The sequence below is a fragment of the Pseudoliparis swirei genome, chromosome 20 (assembly GCF_029220125.1).
Source record: "Pseudoliparis swirei isolate HS2019 ecotype Mariana Trench chromosome 20, NWPU_hadal_v1, whole genome shotgun sequence".
Classification (NCBI taxonomy): Eukaryota; Metazoa; Chordata; class Actinopteri; order Perciformes; family Liparidae; genus Pseudoliparis; species Pseudoliparis swirei.
This window is the reverse complement of record NC_079407.1, coordinates 15,970,880-15,989,723: the sequence shown is the minus strand read 5'-3', so window position 1 is coordinate 15,989,723 and position 18,844 is coordinate 15,970,880. Positions and strand designations below refer to the sequence as shown.

The 18,844-nt window shown below is 43.3% G+C and overlaps 2 protein-coding genes across 4 annotated transcripts; both read right to left on the bottom strand.

Annotated features, from left to right (window-relative positions):
* Positions 1-1,249: 1,249 nt before the first annotated feature.
* On the bottom strand, positions 1,250-4,018 carry n4bp2l2 (NEDD4 binding protein 2-like 2). Its single transcript, XM_056441469.1, has 6 exons — positions 3,933-4,018; positions 2,620-3,629; positions 2,382-2,506; positions 1,875-1,963; positions 1,707-1,783; positions 1,250-1,609 (listed from the first exon to the last, which is right to left on the bottom strand). The coding sequence occupies exons 2-6, from the start codon at positions 3,627-3,629 to the stop codon at positions 1,438-1,440; spliced, it is 1,473 nt and encodes a 490-aa protein (XP_056297444.1). The 5' UTR covers positions 3,933-4,018; the 3' UTR covers positions 1,250-1,437.
* Positions 4,019-5,320: 1,302 nt separating this feature from the next.
* brca2 (BRCA2 DNA repair associated) lies at positions 5,321-18,643 on the bottom strand. 3 transcript variants are annotated; one of them, XM_056441465.1, is made up of 24 exons: positions 18,592-18,643; positions 18,278-18,321; positions 18,147-18,175; positions 17,939-18,050; positions 17,792-17,847; positions 17,220-17,310; positions 16,434-17,078; positions 10,928-16,327; positions 10,543-10,641; positions 10,385-10,454; positions 9,796-10,298; positions 9,529-9,710; positions 9,242-9,429; positions 8,955-9,125; positions 8,275-8,647; positions 8,036-8,191; positions 7,798-7,945; positions 7,611-7,723; positions 7,321-7,519; positions 7,078-7,235; positions 6,843-6,981; positions 6,503-6,759; positions 5,904-6,047; positions 5,321-5,815 (listed from the first exon to the last, which is right to left on the bottom strand). In XM_056441465.1, the coding sequence occupies exons 1-24, from the start codon at positions 18,603-18,605 to the stop codon at positions 5,459-5,461; spliced, it is 9,648 nt and encodes a 3,215-aa protein (XP_056297440.1). In that variant the 5' UTR covers positions 18,606-18,643; the 3' UTR covers positions 5,321-5,458. The 3 variants fall into 3 exon arrangements, with proteins under 3 accessions (XP_056297440.1, XP_056297441.1, XP_056297442.1); XM_056441466.1 differs by having other exon boundaries at positions 5,321-5,800; XM_056441467.1 differs by having other exon boundaries at positions 6,503-6,708.
* Positions 18,644-18,844: the final 201 nt, after the last annotated feature.

Sequence of the window (18,844 nt, the reverse complement as noted above, 5' to 3'; positions counted from 1 at the left end):
ATAAAACAGAAAGAGGAACGGTGACCTTTATCTTCACAGAATAAATGAGACTTTAAGAAGCATATTTGCTTGACAATAAATAATCTAGACTCAAAAATGATCAGACAGAATCAACAAAACACAAAAAAGATGAGCTTCATCACGTTGACTATTTGCAGCGGGGCTACTAAAGGAGAATGTTTCTGCTTTTGTTTGTGTTTTAAGCCTCCACACATGTGCAGCCCATCGTCAGTGTTCTTCTGCCCAAATGGAGCCGAGCTTGAGTAAATACAGATAAAATGACTTCAAAGACGAACGCTAACGGGAATATAAATGGCCAACTGGGATTCACTGGTTTACAGGAGGTAATGACACCAAATGAACATAACTTTGGAACATCTTTAGACTCTTTCAGATCTTTCACTACATTTCTTGAACAAACTGACAACTGTGTATTGTGTACATCAAAGGCTACATTGAAACTCATTAGGAATGGATGATTCCTCTGGAGGAATGATCACAGCAAGCAAAACCTATTCCAGGGTTCACAGGGGCACCAGATTATGTCTTAAAGGGCCAGCCTGTGGGATTTAGTGGCATCTAGCACTGAGATAACACATCACCACATCCCTTTCCAAGTGTGGCCTTCAGGGAACCAAAACAAACAAACATGAAAACATGTTTGGTTTGTCCATTCCAGGCTCCTGTAGAAACACAGCAGTGCATCATGGCGGACTCCCAGAGGACACGCTCCCTTTGCAGAACACATTCTCAGCTAAAGAAAAACACCACGATTCTTAGTCAGGTGATTATACACTGAAGTAAATATATTTATGAATAACACTCTATTCGTGCCAATAGATCCCCCTCATCCCACATACACTTGTGAATGAAGCTTCTATCCCACTATGTATCCGTGCACCCTATTGAGAATATTTAGTCATTTATTTTAAGAGCATAAACCACAATGCAAAACACGCTCCTGCGTGCCTTTAATGTTTGTATATTTGGCATTTCCTGGGAGAGGAATGGAAAATGGTATTTCCCTGACAGGCAGTCTGCATAAAACAACTCCTCGGCTTAAAAAAGTAACCTAAGAGGTAAATTAACTGACAACCTGAACGTGTTAACCAGAAAACAACATATAGCAGATCCTCTGATGATTTGGAGGCTGATGAGGACAACTTGGTTTTGGAGTTTCCACATTGCCACACAATCGGTCTGAAATACCACTCACTCAATACAAAAATAAAGCACATTTTCTTCAAAGCAAAGGTGTTACGAATGAACATTTAATTATGAAAACCGTTCCAGAAAAAATGTATTTCTTACATTACATACATTTAGAGTATTCAAAAAATATTGATTAAAAAAATCTGGTAGAAACGGTAGCTAACAATTAGAAAAGGTTGTGTTCTTCCAATCCAATTATTTAGCTGGTAACATTCCTGTGAGAAACTACTCCTTTGGGTTCTCCCTCATCACCTGTGGCACTGGCTGCTCTGGTTCAGGTCTCTCGCTCACGTGAGCGGGCTCCTGTGATCTCATGACAATGTCTACAGATATTGGAAATGAGAAGCGGGCCATCATCTGTGCGATCTTCTCCTGTGGAACACTGTGCTTGTTCCTCCTGGAGGAAAACAGAGCAGTGTGGTGACGTTAGTATCTGTACCTTTTAAAAGACTGCACTGGCATGGACATTGAAGATGATAATTAAGGAACCGCACCTCTCCAGCTCATGGGGATCACACTTCCAGCTGGTGTCAGGTTCACAAAAGTCCACTTTGTATCCTTTCTCCAAGCCCTGTTAAAATAGTTAGAAATGTGATGCTCTATGAAGGCGTTGCAGTGCTCCATAATCAAACACACCATTGCATTTAAAATCCCATACCCACCATTTTGACATATGGCTTCATTTCCCAAGCTTGGACATTTGTATTATCAATAATAATGGGAGATCGGCCATCTTGCATAGCGTCTTGAGCTGAAAAAGAATTAAACACAAAACTATTCATTTCTTGCAGGAAAATAAAATGATCTCATCAAATCTCATTTTCTAATCCATCATCCACTTTAAGGAGAGCTCAGATTTAAGGCGTTTTAAAATTGCATCACACACACAAGAGGAGAAACTTAACAGACGTTCTTCTCTCTTGATCTCAAACACGGACAGACGACAAGATATTGTTACGATCATCGGGCCAGAGGGAGCGAAGCACCACCTAGTGTGATCTCACAGGAAAGCAGACGTAAACCAAATGGAGACTGGAGTGGTGCAACAACTTAGTTATGCTTTGCGTCGAGAAACTTCACCACTCTGTGGTTGTGTGCCAAGTTGCAGTTTCCATACAGTGTCTGTCCAAAATGTCATCATTTAATAATATTATCCTTTTAGACATTACCTCTGTTCAAGTTCCACTCATGTGCTGCACCAAGATGGTCTGGTTCATAGCGGTACCCATCTCTGTTGGCAAAGTAGTCGTCTGTGCCCAGTATCAGCCCGTTGGGATGAGCGGAGAGCCGCTCCCTGTGCGTGTGCATCGAAAATAATACGGCACAGAAGTGTAGAGATGGAGTTTTAGACTCCTTTAAACTGACAATGCACTTATTTATGAGACTCGAGATTACAAAATGACGTACCTGGCCAGCGTCGATTTCCCAGATCCTGGTAATCCCCTCATCAAGATCAAATCCAGGGAGGTCTGGAATGCATTAGTGTTGGCAGGAGGTCGGTAGTCATGGTCCCACGGTTCATTTTCGGAGTCGTATCTCTTGGATCTGTCATAATCTTCAACAAAGTGACACGACTCTTCTTCTCTCACTCTGGGCCATCCGACATTGACATTATCCGAGTGCGCGTCAAAGCCACAAACACGTTCGTCCCTGTCAAAGTGGTATGGAGAATCTCCATAGAAGCCCTGAGAGGGGTGACCGCTCACATTCTGAGGTGGAAAGCTTGAACACTTTGGAAAATGCGACGCCTCTTGATATTGGTTTGTCTGGGCCGAATCGCTCCAGTTTGGATTTGTGGCTGATGGTGGGTTTTGCGGATTTGGGAATGCAGTTGGGGGTGGTGGGCCATGTAATGGGGGTCTGTGAAATCTTAGGTTTGGTGGTCTGTTCGATGTTTGAGGATCATGCCATTGGTTTTGAGCAGGGCCATCTGGCCCCTGTCTTCTGTGGTAGTACGGCTCATTTGGATACCAGTGTGACCAGGACGGCTGCTTCTGCCCACTGCTTCTCTGGTAGCCCTCGTTTCCTGCACAACCGCTCGTGTAAAAACCCTTTTCCTCGCTTACATTCCGAGTCTGCCTGCTTGTAGATGTCTTGATCGGTATGGGTGGTTGAGCACCATCGGGTGCATCAATCTTCTCAAGCTCTTTGTAAAACTCACTCAGTGAATCTTCAATGGCAGACTTCACCTTTTTGGGTTTTGGAGGAGGAAACGCTGGACCGATGAAGGTGGTGCTGGTGAGTCCGACCTGCTTTAACGCACGCTCCCTCACACTCCTGTCTGTAATTCTTTCTGGACTTCTGGAGTGATTGCTCATATACATGTCGGCAGGGCTCATTTGTCCATTATCGATTCTTCTGCGGCCGAATGTTTTTTTTATGCGAGAGGTCGCAAATGAGGATCTATAATGAGACATCTGCATTGGACGACAACAACACACATGATAAACGTATACGTGACACATGAATGTTGTATAATTTAAATACAACAGTATTTAGTGCTGAGAAAACATGGTTAATATGTACGCGAGTAGCTTACAGGTAAATAAGTAGCTATATCAGTGAACGTAGGCTAAAACCGAAACTAACTAAAATTAGGCTAGCGTTAGCTACTGTCACCGCACGAGCTACACAAAAGACGGCGGAAAACACAACTCCGTTAAATATTTACGACAATAATATTCAACATACAGTAAAAGTCAATAATCATCAACACTCACGATGTATATTCAGGGTGCATACAAGATGGAAAAAACGACATTAACTAAAAACAACCAGCACACAAGTTCCTCCAAGCAGGTGCCTGTATTTACGGAAGTGACGTTCTTCCGCTTCTTCTCCTCATCAGCGGCTTCCTCTTCCTCTGATTGGCTTACCCGTAACCAACACTAGCCAATCAGAGGCAGAGTAGGGCTGGCCGGCAAACAAGCTCGAGAGTGCGGCAGCACCCCCAGCTGGACTGGAGTGTGACAAAAGACGTCATCACCCAAATAAATCGTTGACAAAATATGAACTTAATCTTATACAAAATATTAGATACTGTTGTTTCATCTCACCCTAGTTCTCCGTTAAAAAATAAAACTGTTACGAGAAGTGGTCTTGATTATTAGAAGCCAAACATCTTTTAACTTCTTTTATCTTTTAAACTGGGTTAGTTTAAGGCATAATACAAAAATATGTTGATGCTATCAACCTTCTAAAGTTTTAAAGAATATATAGTAACAATGATAATCTGTGACAGTTTTCTATAATTGTACTTATAATCAGAGATTATGGTAGAAGTTACACATTTGGCTTATTTCAATTACTAAGAAAGCACACCTTGTTATTCCTATGCTATGTTACTTTGTACACTACATACCATTAAAATATGATATATATACTGACACTCTTCGTTGTTTTTCATAATCTGAGCCAGTGGAAGCATGTAGATGTTCAACAGAAGAGGCCCCGGTATTGAACCATGTGGAAATGACATGTAATGTAATGTAACCCCATATGTCATCCTAGTTAGCTCTGATGTGTAATTAGCTAGACATACAAATATTGTCGGTCTTTCAAGTAGGATTCAAACCAGTAAGTGCTGCGCCAGAGTCCTACCTAGACTTTTAGTCTGTCCAGTATGTGACGATCGACCGTGGCGAAAGCAGCACTGAGATCTAGTAATACTGAGACTAAAGTTGTGCCACTGTCTGTGTTTAAGTGGATGTCGTTGAAAACCTAAATAAGAGCAGTTTAGTACTGTGGTGCTGACGAAAGCCGGACTGGAAGACATCAAAACAGGTATTTTCGGCCAACTTTCCATTATTTTGCTTGGAAAAGGGAGATTTGATATTGGTCTATCATTTTTTAAGAGTGGTTTAATAACTACAGTTTTTAAGAGTTTGTGGGAAAACACCTGAGAGCAGAGATGCGTTTCCAATTTGTAAAAGAGGTCATGCAGTGTGAAATATTTTTTAAAGAGTGTGTTGAATATCTAAACAGCAGGAGGATGTTTTCAGATGTTGTATGTCTTCTAAGCTTCTTTGGTTGATTGAATTTGAGTTTAGAAAAAAAGGAGACAGAAGAATGAAGATCAGTATCAAGCAGTCACAGGATTTTACTAATCTTCAGTGATTTCCCCTCTTTAATTTGACCAGTGGGACAACAAAATCAACCACAAAGAATGTTTCTATATACAGCCTCTATTTATTTGTACAGTGTTTTAAAAGTGTGAGTGTGCTTGTCATCTTACAGTCTTATGTTCCTACAGTAAATCCCCAACGTGCAAAGCCTGAGTATCAATCATAGCCAGCTCCTCGTCATTCACCCATTCATCCTCCACCGGTGGGTTGCCAGGTTTGCGAGCTGGAGTCTGTGCAGTGTTTAAAGTGCTTGTTGTCCCAGACCTCCAAGGGGGGTTGAATGTCTTATTTACACATGGAGAAGACTCTGAGCCCAGATGGAGGAGAGGTGGTGGAGACGGGATCCGGGACAGATAGTCCTGAGCTCTCCTCCTCGTCATACTGCTCGGGTCTTTTTCTGTCGAACAGTTTGCTGCAGGAGGTTTCCTGCTGACAGGTGTGAAGGATCCAAGGCTTCGGACCAGCTGCTGAGGGGTCCCCTTGATCAAAAGGACACATTATTAGCTTGGAATAAATATGAAGTGATGATGAGAGCAAATGCATCGAAGCGCAAGTCCATAAACTCACCGTGGCTTTTGTGTCTTTTCTTCTGACCGGTGTAAACGCCGGGGTTCGTGTTTGCAGAGCTGGAGAGGAGATGGATCTCAGGCCATCAGATCTGACTAAATATGAAAGCTTCTCTTCAGCTTTTAGAAAGAAGTTTTCCTGACTCTGAAACACAAAATTATATCGTTATGTAATTTTCATATTTGACATGTTATTGTATCTAAACCAAGGAAGTGGAGAAAGGTAAGACAAACCCTTTTTACAATGGTGATCAAAGTAAGTTTGTCTCTTTCCAAGTGTGAAATGAAGGTATACTGTACATGTTAGAGGTCAGTATAAAAAGGCCACGTTGACTAAAACTGTTCCAATTCAGCGTATTTTCAACAAATGCATTTCCAACGCAGTTCAGCATTTGTTTTAGCCGTTAGTTAGAATGACGAAAATGATTTGAGACACATTGCTATTCCTAGCAGCTACATGTTCCTTGTTGAAAGCATAGCTCAACATGAAGCACTGTGGGAGCATCACGGCTTTGAAGAACAATCCTTAATTGAGTGAATGGTAAATTCTGGTTTTAAAGCATCAGCTGCTTTACATATGTAAGGATTTTACTACTGTACCTGGACCAGGTTTTTATTCTGGCTGAGTGATTCCTGTAGATGACCTTTCTTTGGGTTTGTTGAGAAGAGGGTCAGATCTCCAGCGTACACAACCGGAGTGGGCGATGTGGACTGACCTCTCAGCTGCAGGTTGCTCAGAGCCAACAGGACACGCGGTTTTACCAACTCCTCCAAGCCGGACTGAGCAAAGCTGCTGAAACAGCGCACTTTAACAAAGTTGAGTTCCCCGTCGGCCACATAAAACGCAGGAGAGAAACCTGTGTTCAAAAGCATGGACAATCATTTAGTAAACAAGATACTTTAGTTATGGCAGAAATTGTTAGAAGGCAAATAAACCTACCCTGTCCATCTATGATACTGATGACGTATCCTGTGACATCAACTTCTCCACACAGTGACTGAAATTCTGGTTTTTGAAGATCCACAGTACGGGTAGAGACCCTCGGTTGAAAACGTGTTGCTAACCATTCCTGAGGAGCCTGAATGATATACAAATAGTACATATTAAAAACTTTATAAATACTGTTTCTACAATTCAATATGGACACTGAGTCAAGAGTTTGTTTCCACAGTACCTGGAGGTCCTGAAACCTGGTTTTCTTTGACCCAGTCAGCTGAACAGCTCCATGTTTCTTTCCATCCGAAGTGGTAAGATTATAGACTTTGTATCGACAGCCTTCCTTCAGCAAAGACTGAAGATCCGAGGAGGGTCGCCAAAGGTTCAGCTGATGAACTAAATAGGAATAACAAATCATTTTAAACCCGTATTTTGAAAACAATAGAAAATACAGCCCTGGTACATCACATAATGAACTCACCACTGCCGTGTTGGGCCATGGAGTCAGCAACACAGAGTCTCCACACAGGTGTCACGTCTCGCCTGGGACAGCTACCTTCGCTGTCCTCTGCGCTTTCTAAAGCTCGTCGGTAGCGATCCTGCAGTTCAGCCTGCCGCTTCTCCATCAGAGAACACCTGTAGGCGCCGAGAGTCTCCAACTGTTGTTCACTCAGATGAGCCTTGGACATGCAAGTAAAGTAGGTGCCCAATTCAAAGCTTGGTTCATAAGAGATATTAAGTGGACAATCAGTGAAGAGCATTTCTTCTCACCTGGAGGTAAACGGGGTCATCCCCCACCGCTTCATAGAGCTCTTCTCCGGCTTGAAGACTCGCGATACCCTGACGACTGATTGTCCGTCTTCTTCGTTGACGTTTGTTATCATCTGAAGATAATAATTATGCTGAAACTAATTCCATTTCAGCCTGCACCCCAAGATGATGAAATCCCAATTCCTACCTTTGTCCTCCTTTTCAAATGCGTCTTGAATCTTGGCGAATAGGATCTCCATGGCTTTTTGTTTGAGGCCGTTGTATCGTCTCGCCTCCTTCTCTTCGGCGCGAACAGATCGGAAGACGACGCCTCCGCCTGGTTTCCTCTCCATCCACTGCACAATGTGACATGCATACAGTCAAAGGAGCCATGATGAACTTCCATGTGTAACAGTAACAATATCCCAATGCAAGACTAAACCCACCTGTAACGGGTAGCTTCTCAGTACGACGATGTCCACGCATCCTACCGGTCCTCCATTGCTGTACAAACAGGAGACAGGAAGCAGGAACGGCCTTGGATCCCTGTGAAATCCCAGTCTTGTATTCCACCGTGTGGGTCTGCAGCTATTGGTGCAAATCTAGACATAAACCATAAATTAGCCAATTTTTATGATTGCCTTGTGAAAAATAGAACAACTTGTGCTCGCCTCTCTTAAAGTACCTTTAACATGAGAGATTCAGGTGCCTCCAGAGGGGGGCAAGCTTCTTGTGATCCCACCAGCTGAGCCCCATGGATGATCAATTTGCCACCGACAGCCACTCGACCGTTGTGAAGCATGGTGGTCAGAGGTTCATCCAGCTGGGCTTTAATGGCATACCATCCGTCTGTCAGCCACACAACTGCAGATGGACTTTCTATCCTGGCATCAGCACCTTGTGGAGTCTTGGTGTCATTGAAGCTCTGTCTGTTTGGGGAGTGACCCCTGGAGACGACCCCGCAGACACAGAGGACCAGCGTCTTGGCTGCCGTGTCGTCCTTTTCCGTGATCTTTCTCAGAGCCGGCCTGCGGCTGTGGTCCACCTCAACGTCATACCTGAGACAAACGGAATTTAGTCAAAATGACATTTAAAATGTAAACATTTTATACATTAAAAACATTGGGTTATCTTGATTGTATGAAAATACAAAATAATGAAAATAGTATTTAATAGAACGTTGCCTTTTATCCAACGCTTATAAAATGTAATTATTAATCCTTTGAATCTTTCACAAAATGGCATTTGGCTATGTTTTATACAATTGTTAGTTCAGGTATATATCTGCACATATTGGGTAACAAGATGTGTGGAAGCACATGAGAGCATTTACTTGAACAACAGAAATACATTGAACTAAAATACCTGTACTTCAGCTGCAGGAGAACCTGCTCCGGGGTGAGACAGAGGCCGCCCATTGTTTCTGGAAATGATCTTTCCATGGACGCCTGCTTCCACACAACCCAACGGTAGTGATTGTATACCCAAGCCTCACTGATCAGTTTTGGATCCACACCTGGGGTGTCACATAATGCTCTGTGGACAGTTCATAAAAAGATGATCTTCAGTACAATTGAAGACACCAAGACGCACCTGGTATCACATAAACAAGGCTCAACATTACAAGGCCGTATTTATACAATCAATATTACCTATAAAACTCTTCTTTCCCTGCAGTCCCATCCTTACTGGGGATCAGCCATCCTCCGTCAGCAAGCTGAACGCCACCTCCGTTGAGAAAAGCTTCCCGTTTGATGAACTGCTTCAAATTGAAGCGAAACGATTCGGCCGTCTCACTGGAGATCTCACACACATGCTGATGAACTCCGTGTCCGTACAGCTGCAGAACAAGAACATGTCGAAAAGCTTTTCACGTGACGGCGATCTCATTTTGAACCAAATACAACGTAATCTACCGACAATACAGTCCTGGCCTTGCCTGTTTGGGGGTGTATCTTGCAGGAGGCCTTCCATTCACTGCAGTCGTTAATGGTATCCGTGTCGCTCCGGAGCTTTTGGTGAGAAACAAACTCCCCGGGAAAGGACGAATGGTCTGGCGCTTCTTTTTCCTGATCCTCATGTCTTGCATATCTCGTGCCAGCTCTACATTCTGAAATATGTCTGTGGACCATAAACACATCATGAGTTTACCTACGGTATGCAGGGTTATTTACAATGTCGACTTTGTTCAGAGAGCTTACTGCACCTTGGCTTCTGGAGAATGTGTCCTCCATATGTGATGTCTCTGCAGCAGAGTCCTTTGATCCACAGCCAACAGGGAGCTGTTCCTCATTCATCAGATTGTCATTTGCATTGTGGGCCAAGGCCACTGTCTCAATGTCTTCTTTGCTTTTATCACCAGTTAATTCTGAAGTGCTTCGTTGTGTGTGTGTGGGCGGTACAGAAGGGTTTCTGTGAAAAGGCGTTACAAAGAGATGGTGGTGTTTATCCTCCTTCTCCTCCACTTGTGGTTTAGCAGAGCTCTGCTGGACAAAAGGTCTTTGTTTTTTGAAAGGAGGAACAAAAGCAGAAGGTGTTCTTATATTGTCCTTGACCATTGTATTCTTGCGATTCTCCGTCTTTGTATTGGTGAGGAAAGGAGGAACAAACGCTGGCTTCCCCGAGTGTGCTGATGGGTTTTCTTCTGGGGTTGAGCGTTGTGTTGGTGTTGTATTATGTAATCTGGTTTCCACATACATGTTTCCTTCGCTGCAACAGAAAACAATTTGTCACAAAGAGCTGAAAACCAGTGTCAGCTGCTTGAAAACAAGGCCGGGAAACGACAGGAAACTTACGCGTGTGGCCTCGTGATGTTTGGCTGGAGAGAGACGCTGTACTTAAAAACCCTTCTGTCTTTCATCACACCTTCATTAAGACAACATATACAGTTCAATTAACTTACAAGACAAAATAAGTATTCTTGAGCTAACGCGTTACAGTGCTAGTGATTTACCATTTGGACAACTTTTTTCCGGATGGAGTGTTGAACTTCTGGGACCATCAACAGTTCTGTCGAATTCTTCCAGGAATCGTCTTTTCAGGGGAGGCTGACCTACACAATTTCATAACAGCAACAAAACCAACAATGGTTAACAGTCCGTCTTGTAACCGAGCATCACATCTTACGGTTAGTAATATACAAGCCTTAACCTTCATCTCAAAACAATGGTTTATTTGAAATGTGGGAACAACATATTTAAATTTGAATATCCATTTAAGACAGCAGTGAAATAACTTTGTTAGAAAATATTTCAGATTTAATAATATCTCGAGACAATCCGTGCAGCATTAACCAAAACCCGTTATACTACTCTAAGGTCTGAGTAATAAACACTTACCAGTTATATCTGGGTCCTCTATCAATCTTTTCTCGGTCCCTTGTCGTCCCGGTACAGATCTGTGGCTGGTATTTTCTGAAGTCATTGAGAGACTTTGGCCGGCTAGACTTTCGTCCTCTAACAAAGCCGTGGTGCAGTCCAGAGCTTCCTGGGCGAACAGCTTCTGCTGGGTTTCAGTGCAGCCGCTTAGGTTAAGTGACTGGAAGTTTAGAACTGAAGACACCTGCGGCCTTTTGACCCGAGAGCCTTCTCTGCTGCTTGTCTGCTGTATTTTATAGCCCAACAGTCCTGACACGTCCTCCACAAGGCCGCCATGGAGGTTGCCCAGTAGTGCAGGGGAAATGTGGCCTTCTTTTACCCTAAATGCATCTGCATGGGCCTGGTCTTTGACCAAAATGCACCCAGGTACACTTCGACTTTGAGGAGATTCATTTTCATGGTCAGTCTCTTGCGAAGAGGATAACGATTGAACTACCTGAGGGGGACTAAACATGTCCATGTCAGCGCCGGTGGAGGCGTTACAGGGTATTTTCACACCTTTCACTATTGATGGATCTGGCCTACAGATGTCATGTGGGCGTGTTGAGTTTGAATCAGGACATTTAACATCAGCAAAATCTGCCAAAAGGTTTTTTGCTTCCAACAGAGTTTTCTTTGACACATGGACTTTTGCTCCCCCTGCCGTTGTGAAACCACAATGTATCTTCTCTGGAACTTCAGCCTTGTCTTGTGTCTTGTTGCTGTCCCTGGTGTCTGCAGCAGCTGGGATCTCTGCATCCAAACCGATGTCACCGAAGAGAGCTTTGGCCTTCTGGAGGGCCTCAGATGAAAATGCCACTTGCTTCCCACTTGCTGCAAGAAATCCACTATTCCTGGGTGTTGGACCAGGAACTGGCATTTTGGAATTGGTTGGTTTTACAAAGATTGTATCCTCAACATCACATTCAGTGAACAGAGTTTTTACTTTCTTTAGGGCTGCAGATGAAATAGCAACTCTATTGCCACTGGCAGTCTGAAATCCACCGTTCTGTGGGGGGAAAGTGCTTTCTTCATGTTTCAGCGGTTTGTTTGAGTCCTCAAATGTAGCGCTTTCATTCAAGAGAGACTTTGCTTTTGTCATTGCGTCAGCAGACACAGATACCTTTTTCCCGCTGGCTGTACAGAATCCAGCCCCTTTGCTCAATTCATTCATGGTGGGGGAACTAATGTTCTTTGATGTGCACGATAGGGGAGGAAGGGTCTTCGTCATCAAAGACGGATTTCCATGTAGAGCGGCTGCGTTGGAAACAGCCAATGTCTTCTTAAAAGCACCTTTGTGAATCTCTACATCAGGATGAAGCATTTCCTCTTGGTTTTCAACTAATCCCACGCTAACATTTTCAAACTCAGCGGGTCCCCTTCGAAGCTCCTCAGAGATGTTTATGTTCAATCTCTGATCTACTTTCCCTCTAACAGGGTGTTTCATCTCGCTGCCACTTCCGCAGCCAGGTGCTAAACCTTTCTTCTGTTTTACTGACATGCCATCGTTCCCATCCATAGTGACACAGTCCTTGAAAAAAGCATCCGCTTCTTGCATTGCTTCTGCTGAAATAGAACCGTCATCAAAATCTGCCAAAAGGTTTTTTGCTTCCAACAGAGTTTTCTTTGACACATGGACTTTTGCTCCCCCTGCCGTTGTGAAACCACAATGTATCTTCTCTGGAACTTCAGCCTTGTCTTGTGTCTTGTTGCTGTCCCTGGTGTCTGGAACAGCTGGGATCTCTGCATCCAAACCGATGTCACCGAAGAGAGCTTTGGCCTTCTGGAGGGCCTCAGATGAAAATGCCACTTGCTTCTCACTTGCTGCCAGAAATCCACTATTCCTGGGTGTTGGACCAGGAACTGGCATTTTGGAATTGGTTGGTTTTACAAAGATTGTATCCTCAACATCACATTCAGTGAACAGAGTTTTTACTTTCTTTAGGGCTGCAGATGAAATAGCAACTCTATTGCCACTGGCAGTCTGAAATCCACCGTTCTGTGGGGGAAAAGTGCTTTCTTCATGTTTCAGCGGTTTGTTTGAGTCCTCAAATGTAGCGCTTTCATTCAAGAGAGACTTTGCTTTCGTCATTGCGTCAGCAGACACAGATACCTTTTTCCCGCTGGCTGTACAGAATCCAGCCCCTTTGCTCAATTCATTCATGGTGGGGGAACTAATGTTCTTTGATGTTGTGCACGATAGGGGAGGAAGGGTCTTCGTCATCAAAGACGGGTTTCCATGTAGAGCGGCTGCGTTGGAAACAGCCAATGTCTTCTTAAAAGCACCTTTGTGAATCTCTACATCAGGATGAAGCATTTCCTTTTGGTTTTCAACTAATCCCACGCTAACATTTTCAAACTCAGCGGGTCCCCTTCGAAGCTCCTCAGAGATGTTTATGTTCAACCTCTGATCTACTTTCCCTCTAACAGGGTGTTTCATCTCGCTGCCACTTCCGCAGTCAGGTGTTAAACCGTTCTTCTGTTTTACTGACATGCCATCGTTACCATCCATAGTGACACAGTCCTTGAAAAAAGCATCCGCTTCTTGCATTGCTTCTGCTGAAATAGAACCGTCATCAAAATCTGCCAAAAGGTTTTTTGCTTCCAACAGATTTTTCTTTGACACATGGACTTTTGCTCCCCCTGCCGTTGTGAAACCACAATGCATCTTCTCTGGAACTTCAGCCTTGTCTTGTGTCTTGTTGCTGTCCCTGGTGTCTGCAGCAGCTGGGATCTCTGCATCCAAACCGATGTCACCGAAGAGAGCTTTGGCCTTCTGGAGGGCCTCAGACGAAAATGCCACTTGCTTCCCACTTGCTGCCAGAAATCCACTATTCCTGGGTGTTGGAACAGGAACTGGCATTTTGGAATGGGTTGGTTTTACAAAGATTGTATCCTTAACTTCATCACATTCAATCAACATCTTTGCTTTCTTGAGCGCTGCGGATGAAATGGCCACTCCTTTGCCACTGGCAGTCTGAAACCCACCACTTTGAGGTGGTGAACATTGAACTGGATAGCAGCGATGGACGCTTCTTAAAGCATCCCCTTTTCTTTTCTGTTGCTCGTTTGCATCCCCAGGTGTAGGAATTTCATTCAAGAGACGCTCTCCTTCCTTTGGTGCATCGGCTGGCAGAGACACTTTGTTCCCACTGGCAGAACAAAATCCACCACCACTGCTCAATTCACGGTTGGCAGAGGAGCCAATATTCTTTGATGATGTGCATGAGAGAGATGAAAGTGTCTTTGCAGGCGAATACGGGTCTGCATCATTTGTTATGGTTGTTTTTGTAAAACCCAAATTGTGTGTCTCCTCGTTAGGCTTTACAACCTCTGTCTGGCACGCAGCTGGTCCTGCATTCACATTTTCAAACTCACGGAGTGGTTCTTTAGACCAGTTTACTTTCATCCCTTGAACTTCACATTTTGGAAGAGTTCCCTCATGACCGACACTTCCAGGCAAGGCTTCTATGCTTTTTTTGCATGCGTTACTGTCAATTGTATGACAGTCGCTGAAGAGCGCCTCGGCCTCTTGCATAGTTTTGGCTGCAACAGAAATTCCTTTTCCACTGGCCATCTGGAACCCACTTTGGCACGCGTCTGTGTCCTTTTTGCAGCTCAAACTTTTTGCAGCCTCTCCATCTCGAATGCATGTGACCTGCCCGTTTGTGTTGGAAAAACCATCCTGAAGGCCCCCCTCAGTATCGTCACCACAAGCTGTGAACGAAGATTGATCCTCTTTATGATGCAGGAAGTTATTCGTGGGTTTATCCACACTGAGCCCAAACGGTCTTTGAGCATCAGCTTTGCTGCTTCGCTTGTCCGGTGATGTTGGACTCGTCACAAGATTCTCCTCCAAACCTGCAAACAAAGCTTTAGCTTTGCTCAGACACTTTTTTGAAACCCTTAAAACATTTCCTCCTGCCGTCTTAAATCCTACCCCAAGCATTAAAGGAATTTTGTTCTGCAGCTCGTGCCCAGCTCCGTCAAGATTTTTGGGTTCAGCTGACATAACACTACTACTGCCTTCCGAGATGTGCTGTGAAGAGTTAGATGAATTTTCTTTTTTCACTGCGCTGGACAATGACAATCCTGTGGAAATACGTGTGACGTCAGATGTTTCACAGTTTCTTTTACCATCTGAAATAGAGATCATTTTGTCCGGCATCACAATTGCTGCCAGGTGCTTTTCAGCCTCTGAGCTAAAACTGTCATCAAAATCAATACCCGAAAGAAATTCTGGATCGAGTTCTTTGTGAACTTTTCGGGGAGAGGCGGCAGTCGCTTGACAGTTTTGTTTCGGCATTTCAGTTTTAAACTGTGTGAATTCAAACTGGCTATCTGCTTCTTCCAAGAGACTGCACAGTTCAGTCACATCAGCTTTTTGTGAAACTGTTAACTGGCAACGGATATCTTCATTTGGTTTACTTGAAGAAAATGTCTTGTTTGAGTTAGTGGTTGGATTTATCCCTGATCCATGACTCACGCTCCTTTCAACTTTAGTATGGTGGGCACATTTGGTGGGCTGGTCACTTGAAGTTCTTTCTCCTTCAGTCTCAGCAAAGAGACGCTTGGCTCTTTCCAGGTTGGATGAAGAAACGTGTATCCCCTTATTTGAAGCGGTAGTGAATCCTGCTGGATGGACAGAAGGATGCGATACTGTCTTCTCTGGCAGATTGCCACAAGCTTGACCATTAAGTGAAATGGAATGAATGTTATCGAAAGCTTCTTTTGCACTGCTGGCCCGTCGTGCTGATGTGCTCTCTCTCTGCAGCTCACTCTCCCTACCAGGGCCCAGTGTCTGGCTTTCCCCGATTGCACTGGACCGCTTCGCATCGGTTTTGGATTCTTGTAAAATATCATCGAAAAAGGCTTTTCCATTCCCTTTATTTGTAGAAGTGACAGGAGTGGCCCTTTGTTTATCGGTCCACTGCAGACCATTCATCTCTGAGCTGGGGAGAACAAACGATGGTACAGTCCCATTAGCGCTATCTGCACCAGCAGACTGGAATCCACTGTCACTTGTTGTTCTCTCATTGATTGGGTTATTCTGTCTTCTGGGACCGACACCATCCCAGTAGTGGGGAGGCTTCGCTTGCATTGCCTTCTGCTTAGCTCGTTTCATCGCTGACAGACAAGTTGATGGAGAGAAGCCGTTTCCAGGAGTATCCTCTCCTACTTTACAGGGGTCGGACATTTGACTGAAATCTTGTGCAAAATCTTTGCAAAGCTGCGACATGTCAAGATCCTGGACTTTTGGTTGTAGAGATGGACGCAGATTTACGTCAACGAGATTTCCCCGTTTTTGCACCTCATTCATCCCGACACTGCAACGGTCCGCTTCATCCGGGGCTTTCAACTGCTTCACTTTAACTTCTCGTCCTGAAAAAGCAAAATACAAAAAACACGATAAATACAGTTATTGTGGAGAAGGGGCTTTAATCTATTCGTGCATTATTACACTTAACATGCATTAGAGATGCGTTACCAGAATCGGGAACTGGGGATGAGTCCATCCTCTGACACTCCGTTTCTTTTCCTTGAACTTGCAGTTTTGGGGTCTCAACAGTGTAAACAAATGTTCTCTTTTTCTTGGTAAATCCAGAGTCTGTGTGTCTCATAAGTGGCCTGACCATTAGCTGGCCAGAGTCATGGTGCAGTTGTTCTGTGGAAATATTGTTTTCTACATGTACAGCAGGACTATTATTATGGTGAGAAGAATCCACAGTACAAGGTGGGAGTTCAGATAAACTCAACGGAGACCACTGGGTGATTCCACAATCTACAGTTTTCACCGGTGGGGGTGAGGTAAGCCTGCCAGGTTCTTCATCAACTGTTCTCTGGTCACTGGATGCAGCGCTGTTTGTTAATGAGACATCCGCAGAGCTGCAGCCATGTTCCTTTGTTGAAAAGATATGCTTTCTTTTGATTCTGTCAGTTTTCACTTTCCTCAGCGCTGAGCTACTGTTGGTGAAAAATATAGAAAGAACATGTTCAGCTCCATCAAGAACACCTGCTACTGTTCTGCGAATTTCTCCATCCTCAATAGCATCTGGTAGTGTCTGTTTCCAAACAAGGTCACTCTGATTCAGTGACCTCTGGGGGGAGTCGTGGGACTCTAGATGCTGAACGCCTGTTGATGACATACAAGCAATACGTATAATGTTGCATTATGCATCTAAAGCTTGTGCAATGGAGAATATTGTGCAATTCATATTCAGAGCTACTGTACCATCTTGCATATAGGCACACTGCAGTGAAAAAAAACCCGTACCTTGGTGGACGGTAGGTACGTCTTTGTTTTTGAGTGCCACCGCTCCAACTCGGGATGCATTTGAAAGAGAGGGGAAAAGCGTCCGTACAAACTGAGACACAAAAACAGAAGCAATGTTCATTGTCACACCGGCTTATTCCCTATGTTTACTGTACACGGCAAACAACATCTGGGGGCTTCAATTTAGAGTTAGAGTGTGAATGAAGTAAATATATCCTATCTCGGTAGTTTAGGTGAGACGGGTTACGCTTTGGAGGCCAGATATGCGTCTGTGTGTGCTATGATGTATTTTTTCTGTGCGTGTGCATGTTGGGATGTTTTGGTATACCACCTGGTAAATTGGTTGAGTTCTAAAAATATAAAATACATAAATTAATGTGAAATTCTTCATCTTGATCCGTTAACTATTAACTTTTCTTATGATATGAGGTGAATAATTTGTCGTGTCATTATGTTCCATCTTTTAGAAATCATGAAATATAGAATAAGCATGAATCTAACTGTATTATTTCTCCATTCTACAAATTGGAGAGATATATCTCTTGCATGTTTGGGCTGGACCGAGTACTCACCACAACATGTTTGTCTGCAGAAACACTAACTGGACAGGGACTTTCATCACTTTTAGCTATAACATTGAGAAGACACAATTATTTAACAATGCACATATCTCGATTACAAAATCAAACAAACAACAACCAGCTGTGTCATTTGCTTACACAAAATTAGGGTGGATGGTACAGCTGGTGGGGTATTCAGAGAACTGGTCCATGAGATATCAGGATGAAGCTGGGCTCCGAGACTTTCAGATATTTGCTTGTCATAGCTGACCTGTATCATTGAAAAAACAAAACAAAGAGGGGAAACCTTAATGTTATCCATTTCTCCACATTCACATGCTGACATTTGCTGAAAAAAACCACTTACTGGGTATTTGTGTGGGGTGTGAAGAAGATCTGTGCATGGGACACAAAAATAAAATAATAACCAGAGATGATTAAATATTTTTTTCCTGGGGTAATTCAAACCAATGAAAAACAGATAATCGGACTACTCACCAAAACGGTCCTGATGGAAACCTCGGTTATTTGCACCTGGGATTCTATAAAGACCACAATATAAATCAAAAACTGCAACAGCAGTGACAATACAAGAAACTTTGGTAAAGTTACTTTCAAAGTATCTCTAGAAATACTGAATTAACAATGTATGGGAATATATTTTAGTTGTTATAATAGTTTGAGTATTTTCTCAAAGAACAATTCTTTACTAATTGAGAGATATATAGCAATAATTGCTCCTTTTTAGCTTTAAATGAAAAGCCATTCAAAATGTCTAATAGCATTTAAATAAGAACTATTTAAACACTCACCCCTCTTTTGACATCTGGAACAAACATGGACTTTGGGTGGTCGTCCATGGCAATGCTTCTTTGTCTAGGTGTTACCACAGAGATACATTATTCTTCGATGTAAATTAAAAAAGGTTCTCAATGCAGACACATGTAGATTACTACAATTTACAACAATTCAACATGCAGACATCTATATTTGTGTTGCTTAGGATGAGTGCATGTATTAGAAGAAATAACCTAAATCAATAAACACATGCAGCACAGTCACACT